Below are 25,152 nucleotides of genomic sequence, written 5' to 3' on the forward strand. Positions count from 1 at the left end.
CACTGTGTTGTGGCTTACCATGTGCAGCTCTCTACAGACTAGTGAGACCTGCTTCAAAACCCAACAGGGCTGCAGAGATGCTCAGCAGTTAAGACACTGCCCTGTGAAGCATTAGGACCCAGGTTTGACTCCCCAGAACCCATGTAAACCAGATGCACATGGTGCATGCATGCTGTAGGCCCTGGTGCTCTCATTCTCTCCCTCCTTCTCTCTGCCTCGCAAATAAGTAAAAAATTAAAGATTTAAAATACAAAAACAGGGCTAAAGAAATGGCAGAGTTGTTAAAGGCACTTGCCTGCAAAGTCTGATGGCCCAGGTTCGATTCAGGTGTCCCCCATAAACTTAGGTATTCTGAATGCTTAGGACCCCAGCTGACAGCAATTTGGGAATTAATGCCTTCTGGAAGCTGTGTATTGGTAGGGGCGGGTTTATGGGTATTATAGCCAGCTTCCTCTTGCCAGTGTTTGGCACTCTCTCCTGTTGCTGTTGGCCACCTAATGTTGGCCAGGGGGTGATGTCCACCCTCTGCTCATGCCATCATGGAGCTTCCCCTCGTGTCTGTAAGCCAAAATTGCCTTTCTTTCCTACAAGCTACTATTGGTCAGGTGTTTTCTGCCAGCAATGCAAGCCTGACAACAGCACCATATAAAGCAAGATGTACTAAGTGGCACATATGCCTCAAGTTCATTTGCAGTGCAGAAGGCCCTGGCATGCCCATACTCTGTTTGCCTTCTGTCTCTCAAGTTAATGAAATAAAAATATATTTTTTTAATTTAAAAAGCAAACAAACAAATGCATGGTAATGTGCATTTGTAATCCCAGTGCCGGGGAGGGAGAGGGAAGAAGATGCTTGGTCCTAGCTGGCCAGACAGTCTAGCCTACTTGGCAAGTTCCAGATCAAAGAGAGAACTATCTCAAAACAAAAAGGTAAGACAGGACTGGAGGGATGGCTCAGCAGTTAAGGTGTTTGCCTGAAAAGCCAAAGGACACAGGTTCAAATCCCTAGGACCCACGTTAGCCAGATGCACAAGAGGGTGCACACGTCTGGAGTACGTTTGCTGGGCCTAGAGGCCCTGGCGCGCCCACTCATTCTCTGTGTCTCTCTCCCTCTTTCTTTGCCAAATAAATAAATGAAAATCTTTTTTTTTTTTTAAAGGTAGACAGTGACTAAGAGAATTAACACCAGAGGTTGTCCTCTGGCTTCCTCCACATATGTGTATACACACATACCACTTGTTTCTTAAGAGCTATTTTTCAACTGCTGAAACACCCAACTTTGTTAGGGGAAGAGAAATCTTTAAGAAAAACACATACAGCAGAACAGGCTGGTCAGCCAGGCCCATGCTAACACGTGGCCTGACTTAAACATGAGGGGACATGTTCTCACCTGCACTAGTGCCTCCTTCATGGCGGTCCAGTTGGAAACCCGCCATGCACACTCCAGAACAAGGTAGGGGTTTATATGGCCTTTGGACTGGCCGAACTCAGTCAAGGCCTCCCACTGATTCAGCTCCTTGGAGCACCTGCAGACAGGGGTCAAGAGCAGGAGCTCAGTCACAGGACACTACCACCACCCCCCAGCCGGCAAGTATCAAACTAGCACATGTTTGGGTTGGATTGTATTTAACCTATTTTAACTTTAAAAATTTATGTCTGAATTGCTGACTTGAGTTTTTTGGGGCTTTTTGGAGGTGGGCGGTTTTCAAGGTAGGGTCTCGCTATAGCCCAGGTAGACCTGGAATTCACCATGTAGTTTCAGGGAGGCTTCAAACTCACAGTGATCCTCCTACCTCTGCCTCCTGAGTGCTGGGATTAAAGGTGTGCACCATAATGCCTGGCTTTGACTTGAGTTTTATTTAAAAGAAAGAAAAATTCAGGCTGATTGAGATGGCTTAGTGGTTAAGGTGCTTGCTTGCAAAGCCAAATGACCCAGGTTCGATTTCCCAGGACCCATGTAAGCCAGATGTACAAGGTGATGCATGCATCTGGAGTTCATTTGCAGTAGCTGGAGGCCCTGGCATGGCCATTCTCTCTCTCTCAAAAAATAAATAAGTTTTTCAGTTTATCTTGGCTTCAGATTAAGATTAAATTTCTAAAATAACCCTAAACATACTTCTGCCATTTTGTGCTATGTGTTTATATAAAGTGATGTTCTTGAATGATTGTAAAATCAAAATAGCAGTAGCCAGGTGTGGTGGGGCAGGCCTTTAATCCCAGCACTCAGGAGGCTAAAGTAAGAGGATCACTATGAGTTCAAAGCCAGCCTGGGCTAGTGAGACCTTGCTTTAAAAGGCCAAAATAAAGAAATACAGAATTAGAATCAACATACTGACCAATTCTGGAAAATACTACAGACGCTCTAGATCAGACATGTCCAACCTGTGTGGCATATAGGCAACATGCATCCCAGGATAGCTGTGAATGTCACCCGACACAAGGTTTATACATGTCAGCATCATGTGGCAATGTCAACAGGCTAGACACCCTGCTCTACATCCTGCAGTATTAAATATTCAGCCACAATCTACTTTTTATGTAAAAATAATCAATTGCCATATGCCTTTAATCCCAGCACCCAGGCAGAGGTAGGACGATTGCTGTGAGTTCAAGGCCATCCCGAGACTACATAGCGAATTCCAGGTCATCCTGGGCTAGAGGGAGACCCTACCTCAAAAGAAAACACAAAAAATAAATAAGTAAACAAGCACATTCATAGTATTTACTTTCATCTCAAAGTATTAAAATTGTATGTCATACCAACTGTTTTACAATAAAGTTACAACTACCAGTTTAACATGTTTAACTTATACATCTGTTTTATATGTTTATATATTATAGCCACACATATATCTTGGACAAAAAAGGATTATAAGTGAAAACAATCCAAGTCCTACTTAAACTGACCCTGCGATGCATCAAGCCCTGCATTCCATTACCTGATCCAGTGGTCCTCCCAGAGCTGGTACTCGGGGAAGACAGCAGGGGAAGCGTTGCTCCGCTCGTGCTCCTTCTTGGCTTTATCCATTGCCTTCTCATAGGATTCCTGGGCCTGAAAAGTTAATGATGCTGTCAAGCCACGCTCTACTGTGTGGGGCAAGTTGGAGCACAGACAAAAGAGTACATACAACTCTTCTCTACTCAACAACACGGAGAGACGAGAAGAGCACAGACGGGGAAGATGAGTGACCAGCACACAGAGCAGCAGGGAGGGAGGACTGCCCAACCTGGCTCCACTTCTGACCTTCAGTGCTCGCTCTGTCGCACCCCAGCCCGACACCCACGTAAAGCAAGATGCAAAAAGTGGCCTGTGCGTCTGGCATTCATTTGCAGCGCACACACACACACACACAAAGTAAATAAAAACATTTAAAACTGCCAAAGGAAGGGTAGGACTCCCTACAATGTGCTCCTCCAGACACAAAATGGCTGGGATGTCCATGACCTCACCATGCCTGACACTACCTACACAAGACCATAAGAGGAGGAAAAATCATGACATCAAAATAAAAGAGACTGATGGAGAGGGGGAGAGAATATGATGGAGAATGGAATTTCAAAGGGGAAAGTGGGAGGGAGGGAGTGTATTACCACAGGATATTTTTTATAATCATGTAAGATGTTAATAAAAATTGAGAGAAAAAAAATTTAAAACTGTGTGTGTCATTTAGTAAAGTTTCTCTAAGGTTTCAAAGAGCCTTCATACACATGCCAAGGACAGCTCAGTGGGACAGTGCTTGCCTAACATATACAAGGCCCAAATTTCACCAGCAGCAGCAGCAGCACAGGCCCAAAGAAAACAAGCCTCAGATGTAAACCCTGACTTAAAAGGTGTTACATTGACCAGCCATCACCCAGGAGTACCATCCAACAGAGCCACCTGCTCAAAGAAGCCATGCTGCTCATAGGCAATTGCCGTCGCCGTCTCTGCATATTTGCAGCGCTTCTGCCATAAGCCGGCCCACATATCCTCCTCTTGTAACAGGGAATACAGCTCAGCCAAGGAATCCAGGATCTCCTGAAACAGAGGTGGTAATGAGTATTTGGGACAAACATATTTTTGTTTTTCAACAAAGCAAACTTCCCTATTTCCAACTCTATCACCCAAGAGATGTACTTCCTGAAAGCCTGAAGTCACTGGGAGGACTCAGCAGACCAAGGCGAGTCTCACCTGCTGTGGTGGCGTTATGCTCTCCTGCTCATAAAACTCAGTCGTCTGCTTGGGCTTGATCTGCAGGCTCAGACCCTTCTCAAAGGCCTGGTGCTCCAGCATCAGCGTAGAGCGGAACCAGAGGTTGTGCGTTTTCCCCAGGTACTTCAGGACACACGGTCTGATGGGGATCGGAGGGACACACTGGGACATGGCTTCCACAAAGCAGTTCAATGCGCTCGGCTGACAGTCACGTTGCACCTGGTGACTGCCGCTGCATAGGAATGGACTGATCTCACCTGCCAGAGCCTGGAACCAGAGTGCCAACTTAGGTCTCATTCAAAAAGGCAAGTCTAGCCTAGTGCGGTGGCGCACGCCTTTAATCCCAGCACTTGGGAGGCCATGCTGGGAGGAGGGCTATGAGTTAGTGGACAGCCTGGGAATACAAAGTGTGTTCCAGATCAGCCTGGGCTACAGTGAGACCCTACCTTGGGGGGAAAAAAATTAAACAAGAAGGCAAATCTGAGCCTGGTGTGGTGGTACACACCTGCAACACCAGCACTTGAGAGGCTGAAGCAGAAGAATGGCAAATTCATGGCCAACCTAGGCTACATAACAGCTTGAGCCAAGCTGGAATATGTATCTAGACTCCTGTCTCAAAAACAAAGATGTTAGCAGATGGTCTGTCTCTCTGTATCTGGGATATGGCAAGTCAGTAGCTTTGTCAGACTCTGAAGCATGCATAAGACTTCTTCATAAATACTTTTCAAAAGCTGAGACTATAATTCCAAATCAGGATTTTAAGCAAGCACCTTTGACCACTGAGCCATTTCCCCGACCCAAAACAATAACAGGACTTCAAGTGTACTTACATGCTGCTGCCTGTCAGAGAGGATTTTCCACAGTCTCGGGAAAAGCTGGACCCAGGTCTTCTCTGCCAGGGTTGTGGAAATGTGGCACAGCTGAACAAAGGCACTGAGCAATGCTCCAGTCTGTGGACAGAGAAGGACGGGCTCAAACGGCTGTGCTGCACCTCCTGCAGCACGCTCACAAGGCCCAGCATCAGGCCAAGGCCTCATCTACACAGTGACTGGACCCACGTAGCAGTGAGGACAGCGGGGATAGAGGTCTTCAAAGGTACTTGAATACACAGGTGAGGGCAGGTCACTTTCAACCACAAGGATGGTTGCTCCATCCAAGTATTTCATTTGCAAATTGTGTTGGGGGACAGGGCACACAAGGGCCTCTAGCCACTGCAAACAAATTCCAGAAACAGACACCACTTTGTGCTTTACATGGGTACTGGGGAATTGAATCCAGGCCCTCAGGCTTTACAAGCAAGTGCCTTTAACTGCTGAGCCATTTCCCCAGCCTCATCCAAATATTTTATGTTCATCTTAGATGACAATGGCATCTCTCAGATACAAGTTTAAGGACTGATTTATGTAGAAATTCAGGAGTGGTTACGTATAAGAAAAGACTAATGTGAAATTTATACTGGTGGTGGGAGGAGTTGAGCCTTTCCTTCACCCAGGTCCTCAAGTACACAGCATAATGACTGTTTCTGTGTAATTCACCTCAAAGGTGACTTGGTCATTCAGCCTTAAGCATTCTGAGTCATTACTTAGAAAACACTCACCTTCACAATTATCAATTCCTTCTACTAAGTACCTACTTCAGGGCTGGAGAGATGGCTTGGCAGTTAAGGTGCTTGCCAGCAAAGCCAAAGGACCCAGGCTCGATTCCCCAGGACCCACATAAAGCTAGATGTACAAGGTGGCACACGTGTCTGGAGTTTGTTTACGGTGGTTAGAGGCCCTGGCACACCCATTCTCTTTATCTCTCAAATAAATAAAATATTTTCAAAGCTTTAAGAAAATATCTCCTTCTGAGTCTCAAAATTCAGTGTAATTGGTAAAAGGTGTACATCTGTGGATTAAGTCCTGTGTTGGGATCAAAACCTCAGGGTGGGGGTACAATTACTCTCAACTTGTGCGCAGACCTTCACTTCCCGGAGGGTGTCGAGGAACTTGTCATGTCTGTTGGTGAGCATGTGCAGCTGGTTCCCGATGTCCTTCTCAGAGAGCTCTTTGGTTTTGGGTGTGCTGGTCTGATCCCCGGGAGCTAGTTCAATATCGATCTCTACATCCTAAACAGCAAAAGCAAGGAAAACCCAATAGGTCAAAGGGTAAATAAAACCCAACAAACACCATTTTTTTCATTCCCTGATTTTCTTGGGGGGGGTGGTCACTCCAGTCCAGGTTGACCTGGAATTCACTCTGGAGTCTCAGGGTGGCCTTGAACTCATGACAATCCTCCTACCTCTGCCTCCTGAGTGCTGGGATTAAGGGATTGTGCCACCACGCCCAGCTCCCTACTATCTTTCTAACTTTTTGAAGCAGGGTCTTTTCCTGGCACTTGGACTAGCTGGCCAGCAAGCCCCAAAGGTCCTCCTGTCTCTGCCTCCCCAGAGCTGTATACTGGAGACTGAACTCAGGTCTCATGCTTGCAAGCACTTTACCAACTGAGCCATCTCCCCACCCCTCTTTTAAGTTATATTTTAGTTAGCATAAAAATAATAGGTGTCAGCCAGGCATGGTGGCGCACGCCTTTAATCCCAGCACTCAGGAGGCAGAGGTAGGAGGATCACCGTGAGTTTGAGGCCACCCTGAGACTCCATAGTGAATTCCAGGTCAGCCTGGGCTAGAGTGAGACCCTACCTTGGAAAAAAAAAAAAGGGGGGGGGAGTTTCATTATGCCATTCCCATACATACATCATTTGTCATTTTTACCTCTTTCCCATGTGAATCTTCCTTTATTCTCCCCTTTTCAATTTTCTCCCCTCTTTTTTAAATAACTATGAAACCATCACCCTTTACTTTCATATTTGAATTACAGAACACAAAATCTTATACCACAAACTTGAGTAAAAAAAAAATTAAATTAAGCCAGGCATGATAGCACACACCTTTAATCCCAAGACTTGGGAGGCAGAGGTAGGACAATCACCATGAGTTCAAGGCCACCCTGAGACTACAAAGTGAATTCCAGGTCAGGCTGGGCTAGAGTGAGACCCTACCTCAAAACACAAAAACAGAGGCTGGGCGTGGTGGCTCATGCCTTTAATCCCAGCACTCGGGAGGCAGAGAGGCAGAGGTAGGAGGATCACCGTGAGTTTGAGGCCACCCTGAGATTCCATAGTGAATTCCAGGTCAGCCTGGGCTAGAGTGAGACCCTACCTCGAAAAAACAACAACAAAAAAAATTAATTAAAATAAAAAATTTTTTAAATAAAATTCAGGGGTAGGAGGATCACTGTAAGTTCAAGGCCAACCCTGAGACTGCAGAGTGAAGTCCAGGACAGCCTGGACTAGAGACAGACCCTACCTTGAAAACCCAAAACAATAAAATAAAATTAAGTCAGGCACAGCGGCACACACCTTTAATCCCAGCACTTGGGAGGCAGAGATAGGAGAATCACTATGTTAGGGTCACCCTGAGAATACACAGTAAATTCCCGGTCAGCCTAAGATAGAGTGATGCCCTACCTCACAAAAACAAAATAAACTTATAAATTAAGTCTGTCATGTCTCTAAATGCAGGGCAGGCAGTTGCCTAGCTGTCCTTCTCATTCATGTTAATGCTACGGGAATCACTCTGCAGGACATGGCTAAGACAACATCTTCAAGATGTCATTCCCAAACAGGGATGAGCTTCATCTCTGTCCCAAGCTGTTGGTATGTCACAGCCAACAACAAAATAATGAAACTATTCTTAAAAAACAAAGGATCACTACAAGGAGTTACCTTACAGTTTAGGAAGATTACAGTAGGAAAGTTCCTAACAGGTGACCCCACATTTAAGCAATTTGTTTTAAAATTTTATTTATTTGCAAGCAGAGAGACAGAGAGAAGAGAGAATGGGCATGCCAGGGTCTCTAGCCACTGCAAACGAACTCCATACACATGTGCCCCTTGTGCATCCAGCTTACATGGGTCCTTTGGCTTCACAGGTAAATGCCTTAACTGCTAAGCCATACTCCAGCCCCTTAAGCAACTTAAAAAAAATTATTATTGAGGTGGAGGCAATGCATACCATAGCAGAGGATAACCCTGGATTGTTTCTAGTATCTTTGACCACTGAGAAAGCATGTCTAGCTGACCCATGAGCTGTGGAACCCCCCCAGCCTCAGCTCTCCAATGCTGAGGACATGTTGGAATTCTTACTTGCCCAGCAAAAGAGGTGACATCAGGTAGGCAGGAGATGGAAGACATTTTCCTTTAAGTATTTTATTTATTCTGAGACAGGGTCCCAAGTAGCCCCAAATGGCCTTGAACTTGTTATGTAGCTGAGGATGACCTTAAACTCTTGATCCTCCTGACTCCATCTCCTGAGTGCTGGGATCAGAGGTGTGTACCACTACACTTGCTTTAGGCAGTGCTGGAAATCAGACACAGGGTTTTGTGCTCTACCCACTGAACTACATCCATAGCCAGGAATGCTCCCTTATAAAGCAAAGAAGTCAGTGTATCCCGTCCCCACCCCAACCCTGCACCCCAGTGCTGGGTAGTTCTCTTCTAAAACCCACACTCCAGACAGGATGACGTTCTCAAAGCCAGGGGCCTAAAGACCACCTATGGAAGTGTGAGACACTCCCATGCAGAGCCCAGGGAGCTGTGAGACGACGACCCCGGCCTGGTCTGAAAGGCTCCATGCTGCAATCTCTGGACTAGGTGACCAATGCACAGCTCTGAGGCTGCCAGCAGACTCAGTCAGGCTAGCTTTGCCAGTTATCGCAGCCAAACAGAGGACACATGGTACTTCTCCCTTGGGCAAAATCTGAAAACAATAAATATCCCCGTGTCCTATGCACTGACTGGCTTATGACAAAGTCATCCAGCACCAAATAGAATGGAAATGTAGGAACATCTAATGAAACCCAGGCACCACACCATACCCAGAGCTTTCAGGTAGAAACGGGAGCGGACATTCTGAGCTTGCCACCTTAAAATGAATCAGAGGCTTACCTCCTCTTTGGACTCACTGTTCTCTCGCTCCCGAGGCTCCTGCTTGACGTGTGTGACCATAGCAAAGGCGGCTCGGTCATGGCTGTCGGCCAGGTTGATGACATTGGTGATGGATGGAAGCATTGCACCCTGGCAGCTGGTACCAATGGCCGTGCTCTTCTCACACACAGCCAGGAGGAGCTAAAGGTTTGAGGGAAGAAGACCAGCCTCAGATGAATGCCCACCGCCGGGGACGTGTGGATGCTGGGCAACACCTGTCCTTGCAACAGGCATGCACATGCAGTCAACCCAGGTCTACACTCCCCCCTAGAGTTGAGGTGGGGCCTGAACCCACCTTCCAGCTATCCTTGGGCTCAGCACCTGGCCCCCCTCATCCCAGAGGGTCCCTGTGGCCCCATGGAGGTGTCCTCCAGCACCAAAGCTGGAGGGGCCCTGGCTTGGCTCTGCGCCTCTGCCTCATGTCTCCAAGCATGCCGATGTGATCTCCGAGTTTGTCTCAAGACCTTCTCTAGCACAGCTACATGCACTGCTGCTCTCCCCATCCCCCCCCACAGGCTTCAGCCTCAGGGGATAGTGCAGGCTTCTCAGGATGTCACTTAAAATCCGTGAGGTGAGGCCATCCTGGTGCACCTCTGGGGTTAGACTCTTCCCTGGGCAGCAATGACCATGTGCTTCAGCCATAGGGTCTGTACATGTGCTGTCTATGTAGGTAAAGCAGGGAGCTCTGCAACACTGTGTGCTCATTTGTCCAATTCCAAATCCCTGCTGCACAGGACACTGTAAATAGACTTTGGCAATGACCTCTCACTGAGGCTCAGGCCACTGTTCCCTTCCTTGCACTACAGAGTGCTGCAGCTGTCTCAAGTGAAATCCTGGCCTCTTTCAGTCTAGGTAAGCAGATGAGTACGGAGCTCACTCTAGTGACCTGCAACAGGGAGCTGTGTTGCCTGGTGCCTGAAGCTGCTAGTAAGCCAAAGAATGAAGGCTGTCGGCCAAAGAGGCTCCCTGAAATCCTCATCCGGCATGCTGAACTTGCCTTCACTGACCTACAAACCCTGCTGCAGGCTGGACGTCACTCCCTCTTCACTGACCACTGCACACAGCCTGTCACCCCAACACCCAACTCTTCACACTAAGGAGCCAAAAGCAACAGAGTTGCCAGGCTGCTCTAGCACCCTGCTTTGAGGACAAGCTGACATCACAGCACCTGCACAGACAGAACTTACAGTTGTTCACACCCAAGGTAGAATGAATCTCTGCCTACTTAAGATGTTATCATTCAAGTGGGCCTCCACACTCCCACCAAAGAACACACCCAGCCACAAATGGCCAGCAGAGTCCATCCTACCTCAATGCACTGCTTGATCCAGAAATGGTTCCCCATGGCCTCCCAATTCTGGGAACAGGTGACGTACAGTAGGCGCTCATAGACGCGGCGTTTCATAGAGTTGTCAAAAACCTCAAAAAATTTTGCCCTGATGAGTGGCTGGGCACAACGCAACCCTGAGAGAAAGGCAGGTTCAAGCTTCGCAGTCAGCTCACTGCCAGAAAGGGCTTCGTCCCTGTGGTGCGAGGGAAGGAAAGAGAGGTCAGCCCCAAAGCCAGAGCAAGTAAGAGAAAACAGATGGACACTGGATCTCTGACATGCCCCGTAACATACCACCAAGGTCACATCACCACTCGCAGCAGTTAGTTATGTGGCACTGGTGGGTCAGTACGGACCAATGCAGTTTTATTACCTGTAGACGTAGTTAACCAGGTCTAAGAACTGGGCATTTAACTCAAGGTCCTCTGGGAAGCGTTTTTCTATGTAGGTCATCATCTTCACAAGCAAGATAGACTTCTCTCGAAGGGTAGGCGTCTGTACAAAGTTCAAAGGAAAGGTCAATTCCCTCTATCTAAAGAACATATATTTAGGGGCTGGAGAAATGGCTTAGCAATTAAGGTGCTTGTCTGCAAAGCCTAAGGACCAGTCTTGATTCCCCAGTACCCACATAAGCCAGATACCTAAAGTGGAGTATGTATCTGGAGTTCATTTGCAGTGGCTGGAGGCTCTGGAACACCCATTCTTTTCCCACCCCAAATAAATAAAAAAAAAATTCGAAAAACATATTCAAAAGGATCTTTCAGCTATGTATTCTAAAACTTTTCAAACTCCAATGACTTTACCAAGTACAATAAAATCAGGGTGTTTTAAAACAGAAAAAAAAAAAAAAATGAAGATGGTTGTGGGTATCTCCAGGTACTGAAAAGTCAAAACATGAAAATGTACTTTCACTTTCATAGCGTTCTGGCTACCCCTGGAGAAAGTAACCCCTGTCCACAAACCAGAAGATTCCAAGCGCCTCTCACAGCTAAATGGCAATCCCTGTAAATAGCTTTTTACCTGGCTTCCTCTAGCACCCCTAAACTAAGGTTCGCTGAACATTGTGATATAAGGAAAAGCAAGGAAAGACGGGAGATTGGTTAACTCCCGTTTCCACTTCAGATCCGTTCAGTGCACTGAGCGCTGGCACTATGAGCAGGGCGGCTGTGGGTCAAACGCAGAAGAACTCCGTGCTCCGGAAAGAAAAGACAAGTGCCGGAGCTCTTGCCACTTGGGGGGAAACAGCTCACCTGATTGGCTGCCATTGGAGTGTTATTCTTCACCCATTCCTCCACGATTCTGACCACGGCGCGGAGGATCTTGGCATCGGGGGACTTCTCGATGAGGGAGGTGAGGACGGCCTGGATGAAGTTCTTGCGCATCTCCATGCTCATCACAGCCAGCCGGGTCTTCACCAGCTCCAGACTCAGCATCACCAGCTCACTCGTGCCTGCATGTGCGCAGAACACATACGGAGCTGCTACATGTGGACTTAAAAGGGACAACACGACATGCGACTGGGCATGCTTTGCTTCACCATTTCCTCCACAACTAGATCAACAGACACGGTCTTGATGACCGCACCTGCAGGCATGCCCTCTAGGAGCCCTGCTCACAGGGGAGGCTGGTGATAGAGCTCACAGGACCCATGGTGTACACCTTAGTCAGAGCCTGCCCTAAAACGACTTGGCTTCAGTGGACAATCACCAACTGCCCACCCTCCCCTTCACCCAGACTGCAGGAGCCATGCACAGCTCAGCTCTGGAACCTGACTTCAGTGTTCAGAAATGGTGACTCTGATTAAACAGTCTTACAACAAGACAATAACTCACTTTGTGGAAGTGGAGAAGGTTTCAAGCAATTTTTTTCATTCTTACATCAAGGTTATTTTCAAATAGATTTGTGGGGTGGGGTGGGGGACACGCCATGGCATGGTGTCAGTTCTCTCCCTCCACCTTGTTTGAGACAGTGCTAGGAACACCAGACTTGCTGGTCCATGAGCTCTGGACTGCCCTGACTCCACTTCCCATTGCAAAAGGAACATGGAATTACAGACATGTACGTCACTTTGCATCCAGCCACATGGGTGCTGGGGTCCAAACTCCAGTTGGCGTGCTTGCAGAGCAAGCTCCTTTAACCACTGAGCCATCTCCTCAGCCCCCAAAGTAGGCTTTCATAGAGTCTTGTTTTGGTTTTAAGCTTATGTTACACATCAGATACAACAAATTTGACACAAGCAAGACTTCCCAATAACCCAGAGGTGAGCTGCACAGGATGCACCCCTTGGGTGTCTGACACATCCGCAGCCCCCGGACCGTCACCTGCAGTTGCTTCTGCACTCCCTGACGCTGCCTGTGGGTTCAAATGCTCTCGCACCATCTTCTGCAGGGAGCGCATGAAGACAGAGATGAGCCTGTCAATGTAGCTCGGGTTGTTGCAGCAGGCCGACTTCAGGATCATGAGGGTGCCTGCATGGAGGAATGGCAGCTGTTTTACAGGAAAATCCCAACAACACTGAGCGACCAAAATGTGTTTCTAGTGCACAGTGGCTGGGAACAGCAGGGCACATCCCACATCTATCCCTGGCTTGAGTTACCAGTCTTAGAATCAGGGTGGCTAGACCGTGACCACTATAGAGAACCAGCCTTTAACTAGGCAAGCCTGAAATTGTTTGAGTGACTCTTCTGACGAAAGTACTGACCCCAGACGCCAACTCCGTGGGCTACGGCCTGCAGAGCCGCAGCTGAAGTGCCACCCCTCACCTGGGTCAGCACCACCGTGAGGACTGACTTCTGGGTTGTCACACCAGAAATGTTCTTCCCTTCAAGTCTGGATTTCATTTTAGGCTTTGACAAAACACCCTGAGTAAAGCTTTTTATCCCATGGTGTTTAGGGAAAACTGTAAAAAGGAAGAAAATCTCCCCTTCTCTTTTTTTTTTAATCCAGGCTATGTGATCATGACAAAATTTTAGAATTTTAGAAATGTTGTGTAAGATGAAGGCAATAAAAAATACTGAGTGTATGGAAAGAATTCATCTCTTGCAATTGATACCTTAGCATCATCTTGACCCCGAGTGGGGTCAGTTTAACTACCATGGATTGACTGCATCACACCAACCAGACGACATCTGCCAGTGCACATCACTCAAACAAGTTCAGGCTTGCCTAGTTAAAGGCTGGTTCTCTATAGTGGTCACGGTCTAGCCAGCCTGACTCTAAGACTGGTAACTCAAGCCAGGGATAGATGTGGGATGTGCCCTGCTGTTCCCAGCCACTGTGCTCTCCTCAGGATCTAAGGGATGACTCTAAGTCACAAACGTAAATCTGTTGGTTCCAAAACAAAGCAAGTCTGGATAGTAAGATACTAACCAAACCAAGTATATCTGGCCCTTGCATTTCAAAAAGCAAACAGCCAGTTTAGAAGGAAAGAATTTATGCAAAAATAATGCATTCATACTGCAAGCTCAGACACAAGTACTTTCATCACAAGGGCTACTTATGTTCATATGTATTAAAAAAAAAAGTTCAATCAATTAAATCAATGTTAAAACTGACTATGCTAGAAGAAACTTACAGGTATCTTTCATTTGTTTATTAACAATTTTTACACAATGACTATGTAATTAATAAGAGGGAAAAAAAATTTAGGCAGTAACTCAAACATAATCAGAAATATAACAATGACAAAGACCAGAGAGAAAGCCAGGCCTGGTGAATCACGGCATTGATCCCAGCATAGTGTTAATCCACATTATGTTTGAGAGTACATTATACAACTTTTACTTGAGAGTAGGTATGTATGGGAGCAAAGTGCTTCAGCTGCCCTGATTCCCGATTATCTAGGTCTGTCCAAGATGTGCCGAGCAGTCAGGGACAAGTCAGGCCTGTGAGTGGCTTACTGGTAGTGTGGTCACACTGCAGAAGGCAGCAGCAGATAGCTCACAGTGCAGTTTCAGCAGCATGTTGGGTGTCTGGTGTTAACACTGCTTACCAGGCTCCACACTCCACACAATCTCCCAAAACCAAGCCTGCACTGGAGGCTGAGGTGAAAGGTAATAGGCAGATGGGGGTCATTTACCTCACAGTTGCCAGAGGTAACACAATGGCTCCCAAACACACGCGCTCAAGGCCAGCCTAGCAACCTGAGCCTTTCTGAGGACTACATAACCAGTGAGCAGGAACAAGGCCCCAATGGAACCACTTCTGGGAAGCCAGGAGGACACTCACCGAAGAGCTGGGAGGGGTTTGCGTTGGTGGCTTTCTCATAGTTTGTGAGACCTTCGTAGATGACCTTGCCCACGGCCGCATAGAGACACTCCAGCTCTTCGTACTTTGACGCCACACTTGAAGTACCTGTGATCAAAGTCGGAGACCCGACACCGGGTTGAGAACTCCAAGAGGTCAAGTCCTAGTTGTGACATTCTGTAGCATGAGACATCTTTACCACAGGAATGGTGTGGGCCTTGTCTCTGGGATAGCTCTCATTTTACACAGGCTTATCACAGCTCTCCTCCTCTCATCTCACAAGCTCTTATCAGAATGTGCTCCAAATAACCATATGCACAATATGCAAAAGTTTATAGGCAGGCAGGAGAGATGGCTAAGCAATTATGGGGCAAAGCCTAAGGACCCAGGTTCAATTCCCCAGTACCCACATAAGTCAGATACACAAGGTGGCACATGTGTCTAAAGTTCACTTGCAGTGGCAAGAGGCCCTGGTATATATGCCCTTTCCCTCTCTCCCTGCCTCCCTCCCTCCCTCTCTCTCCCTCTCCATTTTCTCTCAAATAAATAAATGTCAAAAACAAAACAACAACAGGTAGATCAGGGCCTCCTGACCTTACAAACCCACTCCAGACACATGCACTACCTTGTACATCTAGCTTTACATGGGTACTGGTAAATCACAACCCGGCCTTTAACTGCTAAATCATCTCTCCAGCCCTGCTATGACACTTTAAACAAACTTCCCTTTAATACCTGAAGAAAACATCTCACCAGATGACATGACTTTTCAAAACAATGTAATGCCAGGAAGACTTCCTGTCAAAAAGAACTTCCTGGCTAGAGAGATGGCTTAGGAGTTAAGGCACTTGCCTGCAAAGCCAAAAGACCCAGGTTCATTCCCCAGGACCCAAGTAGCAGATGCACAAGGTGACACATACGGGTGGAGTTCGCATCCATTCTCTATCTGCCTACCTTTCTCTCTTTCTCAAATAAATAAAAGCAATTTAAAAAAAAAAAAAGAACTTATTAAACAAAGATTAGAGTAAAGCCAAGTAGGAAAAGGGAGGCTTCACTAGAATGGCTGAGCAGGACCTCTCAGTGAGCAGGCACCACACCATGCCCCCCCTGCTAGAACAAGGGAGTGTATTCTCAGTGATCGGGCACCGCCCCTCGTAGCCCCCCTGAACAGGCGCTGCGCCCTTACTTGGCTCGGTGGGGAAGAGGCTCATGAGGCGTGAGAGGAGGCTGTGCACAGCTCGCAGCACCTTGGTGTTCCCGCACGTCATGCAGGCCGAGATGCCACGCTGCAGGGGCTTGAAGCTACTGAGGATGGCCGGGGACTGGAGCACAGTTAGCAAGAAGTTCAGCACTTCCAATCCTGTGCAAATATTCCCGTAGTTCACTTGATTTGGCTGCTCCTGGGACGGGGGACACAGGACGCTCAGGTGAAATGAGTGAAGAAGAGCAGAAAGGGCTACAGCTACATGCCATCAATCACCTGGGCACGGAGTTTAAAAAGCCTCCAAGGAAGGAACACATCACACTTGTCAAAGCATGTGCCACCTCGCACAGCAGAATTTGGAAGAACACATCCTTTGAGTCTGCTCCAGAGTCAAGTCACTCTTCAAAAGCTAGGACCTTACTACTCAATGTGAAAAAATGTTAACACTGTTTAAATCACTACAGAAGAAAGAACTACAAGGGATTGTGCCTTCCTCTTCCCATTCTCTTACTTAAAATACCAAAGTCCCTCCAATGAGAAAAGTCTTTCAAACTATATTATTTATTCAATCTAATAGAGTAAGGCATTACTAAAAATAAAGCTGAAAAACACTGCATGTTTGATAGGAAGCAAAGGCATAACTTCAGGAAACTTCTGTTCTTAGAGTTCACATATACATGCTTTGTCTGTACCGTGTGTGTGTGTGTGTGTGTGTGTGTGTGTGTGTGTTCTCATGGGCTGGAGAGATGGCTCAGCAGTTAAGGCACTTGTTTGCAAAGCCTGACAGCCCATGTTCCATTCCCCTGTACCCATGTAAAGCCAGATGCACAAAGTGGCTCATGTGTCTGGACTTTGCTTGCAGCAGATAGGCCCTGGGCACACCCATTCATCCCATGTCCCCAGCTCTCCATCCCTCTCTCTCTCTCTCTCTCTGTGTGTGTTTGTATACATTTATAAAAAGCCCTCTCACTAGGGGTCACGGGAACCCAGGTGGAAAGACACGGTGAGCACAGGAACGCCAGCCTTTGAGGAAGCAGAGCTACCTCATGTGACTAAGCTGTTAACCGTGAGTGTTTGATCCCCTTTTTCAGAGAGACGAAGAGGAGGCAATCTGCTGATGACCCAGCAGCCACACTCCCAGCAAGACTGTTGCTACATTTTAAATCCTCTAAGTGTCTGGACTAGGGTGAGGGTGAAGTTCAAATCACGTTCACCTGTTGCCGCCCCTCCTCAGCAGCAGGTGGAAGATGAGGTAGAAGAGGCTACGGGCTGACACAGGCTGGGTGGGCATGAGGTTCAGGTTCAGGTCCAGGGGGGAGGTACTCATGCCTATGCCCACACTCAGGGGACAGCATCAGCTAGTAGCCTAGGTGACTGGTGGTGGTTAGAATGTAAAATGTCTCAATCCACAGCTGGTGGCGGCTTTGGGAGGTGGAGCCTGGCTGGAGATGTGTCACTGGGGGCGGGCCTTGAGGTTTACTAGTCCAGCCCACTAGGAATTGCTAACTCACTCTAGCAGCCACTTCTCTGGTGACATGACACCCAGCTGTTTGTTCTGCCATGGTATGCTTTCCGCACTGTGATGAAACTTTCCCTCAAAACTGCTAACAGAAAAAAATAAACCCTTTCCTTCCATAAGCTCCTTCCAGTTGAGGTTGGGTGTTTTGTCCTAGCAACAAGAGTGTAACTCTAAGACCATCCCAGCCTACTGAGCACATAGACCTACCACAGTCATCAGCAGCTTGTCAAACCACTGCAGCTTGAGCTCAGACTTGGACCACATATCTGGCCGCAAGGCGGTCTTCAGAAGATTCACGCAGCGGCGAGAGAGCACCTCCCCAGGAGAGCCAGCAGTGTTGGTGTTGTCATTGACCTATTAATGCACCCAGGATCAAAGGCAGCACCTCACCAGATGTGTACTTACTGTCATTCCAAGAAGAGGGAGAGAGACAGTGCCAACCTACACAGCTTAAAATAACTACATGCTCCACAGATTTTCTGTAGGTCAGATCAACCCAAACATCAAAAAAAAAAGGGGGGGGGGGAGTCCGTTAAAGCAAGAAGGGCCCTCACCCCCAGACCCTCATTGGGGGATAATAGGCAGGAGCTCTACCACTGACCAATGGCCTCAGACATCTGCCAGGCATGGTGGTGAGCACCTGTAAACCCAGCACTGGGAGACCAATTGAAGGACTTCAAGCTAGAGGCCAACCTGGGGTATATAACAAGTTCCAGGCCTGAGCTACAAAACAACAGCCTGTCTCAAAAGATGTTTTAAAATAAGCCGGGCATGGTGGCGCACGCCTTTAATCCCAGCACTTGGGAGGCAGAGATAGGAGGATCACCGTGAGTTCGAGGCCACCCTGAGACAACATAGTGAATTCCAGGTCAGCCTGGGCTAGAGTGAGACCCTACCTCAAAAAACCAAAAGAAAAGAAAAGAAAAAAGATGTTTTAAAATAAAATGTAAAACAAGGCCTAGCCGGGCATGGTGGTGCACACCTTTAATCCCAGCACTGGGGAGGCAGAGGTAGGAGGCTCACCATGAGTTCAAGGCCATCCCGAGATGAGAGTGAATTCCAGGTCAGCCTGGACTAGTGTGAGATCCTACCTCGAAACACCAAAAATAAATAAATAAAAATTAAAAAAGGGCTAGGCATGGTAGAGCATGCCTTTAATCCCAGCATTCAGGAGGCAGAAATAGGAGGATGGCCATGAGTTCAAGGCCACCCTGAGACTACATAGTGAATCCCAGGTCAGCCTGGACTAGAGTGAGACAATGTCCTGAAAAGCCAAAAAAAAGAGACACAGGCAATTATAAGGATAAGCCAGCCATGAAATCAGAACTTGGCCTGGAAATGACAGAACTGCTCTCAAGTCAGGTCTCTCTTGAACTCTAAGGGCCCCAGCCCTTACTGCAGTCTCTCAGCACGTTCTCACACAGCCTGTACCTGACAAGCCACTCGAATGAGAAAGTTCACCACAGTGTCGGTGTGCTGCTTATCAATGGGCTTGGCAAGAAGAGAGTCAGCTCCTGGCAGCGACTGGCTCCTCCCGAACACCTAGAAAATGGGAGTCCGTTAAAGGAAGAAGGGCCTTCACCCCCAGACCCTCATTGGGCAGGAGCTCTACCACTGAGCCACGCCCCCAGCCCCTCACTGGGGGATTCTAGGCAGGTGCTCTACCACTGAGCCACGCCCCCAGCCCCTCACTGGGGGATTCTAGGCAGGTGCTCTACCACTGAGCCACGCCCTCAGCCACTCACTGGGGATTCTAGGCAGCAGCTCTACCACTGAGCCACAACCCCAGCCCCTCACTGGGGGATTCTAGGCAGGAGCTCTACCACTGAGTCACGCCCTCAGCCACTCACTGGGGATTCTAGGCAGCAGCTCTACCACTGAGCCACAACCCCAGCCCCTCACTGGGGATTCTAGGCAGGAGCTCTACCACTGAGCCACAACCCCAGCCCCTCACTGGGGGATTCTAGGCAGGAGCTCTACCACAATTGAGCCGTATCTCTAACCCCCGAAGATTTCCTCTTGATACCTTTCTGTAAATAACTGTTACCAACAGAACCCCAGTAGTATGTTACCCTGGAGCCAGTCACCGTTCCCCGCTTCTGCACCGCTCAGCAGCTGGCCCCTATTTCAAACATATAAGTGGGTCCTGGGAGGCCGCCCTGCACCCATGAGGCCAGGACATGCCCTTACTGCACTGATGGCTCCGGTGGCCGTCCTGAAGCGTTTCACCTCCTGAGCAGAGTCCACGGAAAGGCCTCTTTTAATAGAAGATGAAATAGAGGTGACACCTTCTCCACTGGAATTCGGATCCATATCTGAATCCGGCTGAAAACACACAGATATCTGAGTGCTGAGCAATTTCAAAGAGCACAAGGAACACAATCAATGAAATCAAGGAGTGACAGTCCTACCTGCTGGTCTTTGATCCTCTGCAGTTCCCACTTAATGACAACCTCAGACAGGTCCACGGCCAGCCTCCTCTGCTCAATGGTGACGCTGGGTGTAAAGCCCAGTCTCTGCATGGCACTGACCATGTGCTGCACTAGGTGGTGGCGCACTGGGTAGTACACCTGCAGACACAGGGCTACTGTCACGTCAGGGAACCTACAGCGTGGCCCCAGACATGCCTGCACGCACACACACGCACACTCATCCCAGGCTCACCCTCAAGGGTTCTGAATCATAACTTTACCAGGTGAATTCTCACTACCCTGTTCTTTCTCTGCTCCTGCCAAGTTCTGAATATGATGGTGGATTTTAACGTATCTAAAAGATACTGCTGAAAATCACAGGGAGGAGAGAGGGTCTAGTCAAATGTACCAAACTTCAGACTTGACATCATATTAGTTTTAAGACACATCCTAAGAGCAAGCTAAACAAAAACAAGCGTGTGACTCAATCCTTTCTCCTCCAATTCCTCAAATCTCCAGGAAACATTTACACAAATATATCCCAATGTGGGGAATTAGCTACACAAAAGGTACCAGCAAAACGAGTTCAAGCCAAGTTACCACAATGATGACCACTAACATCAGGGTGAACCGAGAACTTATAATCAAGATGTCTTTCATGGGTTGGAGAGATGGCTTAGCGGTTAAACGTTTGCCTATGAAGCCTAAGGACCCCGGTTTGAGGCTCAATTCCCCAGCACCCACGTTAACCAGATGCACAAGAGGGCACACACGTCTGGAGCTTGTTTGCAGTGGCTGGAGGCCCTGGCACAACATTCTCTCTCTGTCTCTCTCTCTCTCTCTCTCTCTCTCTCTCTCTGCCTCTTGTTTCTCCCTCTTTCTGTTGCTCTCAAATAAATAAAGGAAAAGAAAAAGGAAACTTAAATAAAAAAAAAGATGTCTTTCATTATAGACAGAGGATACAAGAGGAGGCACACCCTAGGAGACACTACACTGAAAGCCAGATGCACACACACACACACTAATCAACAACCCAGAAGGAATTTTACTAAAAGATGGATGACTACCTGCTGTAGAAAGAGGCAAGGGTTCAAAGCAAATGCTGGCAGGCACTCACACCAGCCTGGCATAGGCACTCCCCCCACCTTAAAGTGCTGCACTATGAGGTGCAAGATGTGTACAAGCTGTGGGACCGTGTGCCCCTCTTCCACAATGATCTTCCTGGTCCAGTGTGTCAGCATCTGGTGCCCATCCTCCATGCGGGCTGGCACCGCAGGCGTCAAGATAGCCATTGCTTGTCTGACAATTGCCCGGGCTTCCATTGCATGAGCCTTGAGAAGACTGTGGAAAACCTAGAGGAAGAAATGTTCCTTTTTTGTTGTTGTTGTTGTTTGCCCTAAGATTTTTACTTTATTTATTTATTAGGGACAGAGAGAGAGGAAATGGGCACACCAGGGCCTCTAGCCACTGCAAATGAACTCCAGATACATGTGCCACCAGCTTACATGGGACCTGGAGAGTTGAACCTGGATCCTTAGGCTTCACAGACAAGTGCCTTAACCACTAAGCCATCTCTCCAGCCTGAAATGTTCTGTATTTGTACATTCATTTGTTTTTGTGGTATGAGGCATAGAACCCCAGACTTTGAGCATGCAAGGCAAATATTCTATCACTGACTTAGTTGCACCCCAAGCCAGGAAACACATTTCTATGAAAGGTGAGAATAAAGGCTTTGGAGAACAAGAAGCAATCATTTTAGAACCAAGACATGATGCTTGTACAAAACAAAAGCATTCTCATTACAAACACATCAATTGCTTGCTTTTTCATTTCTTTTCTTTTTGTTGTTGTTTGTTTATTTGTTTTTTGTTTTTTTTCAAGGTGGTAGGATCTCACTCTAGCCCAAGCTGACCTGAAATTCGCTATGTAGTCTCAAGATGGCCTTGCAATCATGGACATCCACCTACTTCTGCCTCCCAAGTGCTGAGATTAAAGGTGTGCGCCATCACACCTGGCTTTTTTTATTATTATTATTTCTTTAAAAGTATTTTTATTTAGGCGGGTGTGGTGGTGCACACCTTCAATCCCAGCACTCAGAAGGCAGAGGTAGGAGGATTGCATGAGTGTGAGGCCACTCTGAGACTATATAGTGAATTCCAGGTCAGCCTGGGCTAGAGTGAGACCCTACCTCAAAAAAAAAAAAGTTATTTTTATTTGAGAGTGAGAGTGAGTATGGATGTGCCACATCCTCCTGATGCTGCAAATGGACTCCAGCACATGCACCACCCTGTGCATCTGGCTCTATGTGGATACTGGGGAACTGAACCTGGGCAAGTGCCTTTAACTACTAAGCCATCTCGCCAACCCCCAAATGCCATCCTCAGGAATGCCATTCACCTTTTTTCAGACAAGGTTTCTCACTGCTCTGGGTTCGCCAAGTAGGCTAGCCTGGCTGGCCCATGAGCCCCAAGGCTCTTCCTGTTACCACCTCAAACATACTGGGGTTGCAAGCACACACCACCACGCCGAGCCTTTTCATACAGGTACTCAGAGTGGACACAGGTCTTCATGCTTGCAAGGCAAGCACTCGACTGACTGCACTATGTCTCCAGCTCTCTTTCATTACTTTTTGACCAAGGGGTACAATCTATTCCACTATCTTCTGAGCGCCTACAATGTTGTATGCTGGGCTAGGCCAAAGCACACAGGACCAGCGAGAGCCAGTCCCTTGCAGGGCTGTGCCATCCATTCAGCACATGCAGGAAGCTAGCTGCGGCATCCTGATCATTTCCCCTGGCTACCATGTGGCAGATGGGGTGGAAACTGTATCAGAGACGGTGACAAGCAGCCATTTCACTCTTCAAGGAGATGTGAAGGCCTCATGTGAACCCAGGGGAGAGGCTGAGGGGGAGGAAGAGTGTTGGAATCAACAGGGAGCTAATGTCCAAGAACTAGGGAGCAGAAATGGGAATCAGAGATGGTCCCCAGGTTTCTTGCTAGGCAGCTAGGAAAGGGAGTACCTATCACAAGCCTGAAGATACACTCTAGGGCCTCTAGCAAGTGATAAGCAGCTGTATGAGATTTCTTTTGTTTTCGAAGTAGGGTCTCACTCTAGCTCAAGCTGACCTGAAAGGCACTGTAGTCCCACACTAGCCTTGAACTCACAGGAATCCTCTTATCTCAGCCTCCCGGGTACTGAGATTAAAGGTGTGCACCACCATGCCGAGTCCTGAGTCTTTAAGCATGTGCCATGGCTGGGGAGATGGCTCAGTGAGCAGACAAAGCATTTTCTATGAAGTATTAGGACCAGAGTTTAAATCCTAGCACACACATAAATGCTAAGTGGTCACGACAGCCTGTCTGTAGTCCAGTGCTCACGAGATGGAGACAGAAGACCCAGGGGCAAGCTGGCTCAGTAGACTAGCCAAACTGGCATCAACCCCCGCTGCCCACATGTGCACACAGGTCCCCTAACCCCATGCACAAGACACACATATTTTTAAAAATGTGCCCCCCCCACACACACACAAAAGCAAAAGGACTGGAGAGATGGCTGGGCAGTTAAGTGTGCTTCCGGCGCCAGCATGAGGGCCTGAGGGACCTGAGACCATCATAGTCCAGATCCCCTATAAACAGCTGGGCATGGCCATGCACACCTGAACCCAGTCCCACAGGGGAGCAAAGACTCAAGAGTTGCTGAAGCCTCCCAAGTTCTGGAATCAGTAAAGAAACTCCAGCTCAAACCAAGACTGGGCAGAAGAGTGATGGAGTGGGACAAATGATGTTCATAGACAAATGGCCCAACCCCTCCACAGGCAAGCATATGGGGTGCAGCAACACACACACACACACACACACACACACACACACACACACACACACTTGTGCCAGTAAATGAAACCCAAAGACAACCTGAGCTGTTACTGTTTGACACTGAACATGCAAGTGTGTTATTACTTCTAATTCTTACTACAAACTTGCCCATGGGCACTGAATTTATGAGTGTAAGAAACTACACTCAACCTGGTACTTACTACTTAGTATCAGAGCCTAAACTTCCCCACATGTCAGGGGTGGGCTGGGACCTTAGATGATCTCTTGAGCCCAGTTCAGAGCCAGCCTGGGCAACATAGCAAGAATCTCTGTTTTTAAAAAATAAAATGTTGGGCTGGAGAGATGGCTTAGCGGTTAAGTGCTTGCCTGTGAAGCCTAAGGACCCCGGTTCGAGGCTCGGTTCCCCAGGTCCCACGTTAGCCAGAAGCACAAGGGGGCGCACGCGTCTGGAGTTCGTTTGCAGAGGCTGGAAGCCCTGGCACACCCATTCTCTCTCTCTTCCCTCTGTCTTTCTCTCTGTGTCTGTCACTCTCAAATAAATAAATTAATTAATTAATTAATTAAAAAAATAATAAATAAATAAATAAATAAAATGTTTCTAAGAATATCTGAGTTAGAAGCCAAAATGCATTGGGCAGATGAGTTTGGCAATGGGAAAATGAGATGTTATATTTCAAAAGCAAGGCTGTAGGGCTGAAGAGTTGGCTTAACGGTTAAGGTACTTGCCTGCAAAGCCAAAGGACCTCAGTTCGATTCCCCAGGACCCACGTAAACCAGATGCACAAGGTGGTGCATGCATCTGGAGTTCGTTTGCAGTGGCTGGAAGCCCTGACGTGCCCATTCTCTCTCTGCCTCTGTCCCTCTCTCAAATAAATAAATAAAAATAAAAATATTTTTTTAAAAAAGCAAGGCTGTAAAGGAGTCAGAGGGCACAGCAACAACCAGGGAGTGAGACAGAATGAATCTTCACAGGAGAGTTCAGAGTATAGTGTTTAAAATTCCTTCTCCATTTTCCTTTTCTTATAATAAAATATACATGTTCAAAACCTAAACCATCCTTAAGTACAGTTTCATGGCATACAACTCATTCATTTGTGTGTGTGTATTCACTTTTCAACACCACAACCTTTTCTTTTCTAAAATGGAAATTCTGCCCCCATTAAACACTAGCTCCTAACTGGTCCCATAGGCTCAGGCCTATAATACTAGAACCTGAAAGGCTGACACAGAAGATTCACTGCAAATTCAAGACCTAGGCTATATGGGAAGACTCTGTCTCAAAATAATAACAATAATGAAAAATAATCTCTGTCCATTTCCCCATCTCCAGCCCGATAACTTCAATTTTTCTGTCTCTAAGTACTTCCTAAGTAATCATCCTACAGTAATTGTTTTCCAGG

At 47.5% G+C, this 25,152-nt stretch overlaps 1 protein-coding gene across 15 annotated transcripts in view; it reads right to left on the minus strand.

The window, feature by feature from the left end:
* The window catches only part of LOC101600918 (transformation/transcription domain associated protein), a 114,606-nt gene that overhangs the window by 27,483 nt on the left and 61,971 nt on the right, over nucleotides 1–25,152 (minus strand). For 8 of the 15 annotated variants that reach the window (XM_045143428.1, XM_045143432.1, XM_045143430.1 and 5 more), the window contains 18 exons: nucleotides 21,064–21,270; nucleotides 19,919–20,077; nucleotides 19,698–19,832; nucleotides 18,939–19,049; nucleotides 17,715–17,861; nucleotides 15,971–16,184; nucleotides 14,767–14,892; nucleotides 12,861–13,007; nucleotides 11,790–11,989; nucleotides 10,913–11,034; nucleotides 10,522–10,735; nucleotides 9,174–9,353; nucleotides 6,150–6,296; nucleotides 5,020–5,139; nucleotides 4,169–4,456; nucleotides 3,878–4,015; nucleotides 2,937–3,049; nucleotides 1,388–1,523 (listed from right to left, as the gene is read on the minus strand). In XM_045143428.1, coding sequence (XP_044999363.1) covers nucleotides 1,388–1,523; nucleotides 2,937–3,049; nucleotides 3,878–4,015; nucleotides 4,169–4,456; nucleotides 5,020–5,139; nucleotides 6,150–6,296; nucleotides 9,174–9,353; nucleotides 10,522–10,735; nucleotides 10,913–11,034; nucleotides 11,790–11,989; nucleotides 12,861–13,007; nucleotides 14,767–14,892; nucleotides 15,971–16,184; nucleotides 17,715–17,861; nucleotides 18,939–19,049; nucleotides 19,698–19,832; nucleotides 19,919–20,077; nucleotides 21,064–21,270 — 2,904 coding nt within the window. Of the gene's footprint in view, nucleotides 1–1,387; nucleotides 1,524–2,936; nucleotides 3,050–3,877; nucleotides 4,016–4,168; nucleotides 4,457–5,019; nucleotides 5,140–6,149; nucleotides 6,297–9,173; nucleotides 9,354–10,521; nucleotides 10,736–10,912; nucleotides 11,035–11,789; nucleotides 11,990–12,860; nucleotides 13,008–14,766; nucleotides 14,893–15,970; nucleotides 16,185–17,714; nucleotides 17,862–18,938; nucleotides 19,050–19,697; nucleotides 19,833–19,918; nucleotides 20,078–20,985; nucleotides 21,271–25,152 lie in introns of all 15 variants that reach the window. The other 7 variants (XM_045143420.1, XM_045143422.1, XM_045143425.1 and 4 more) reach the window with 1 other exon arrangement.

Source organism: Jaculus jaculus, chromosome 2 (assembly GCF_020740685.1).
Source record: "Jaculus jaculus isolate mJacJac1 chromosome 2, mJacJac1.mat.Y.cur, whole genome shotgun sequence".
Classification (NCBI taxonomy): Eukaryota; Metazoa; Chordata; class Mammalia; order Rodentia; family Dipodidae; genus Jaculus; species Jaculus jaculus.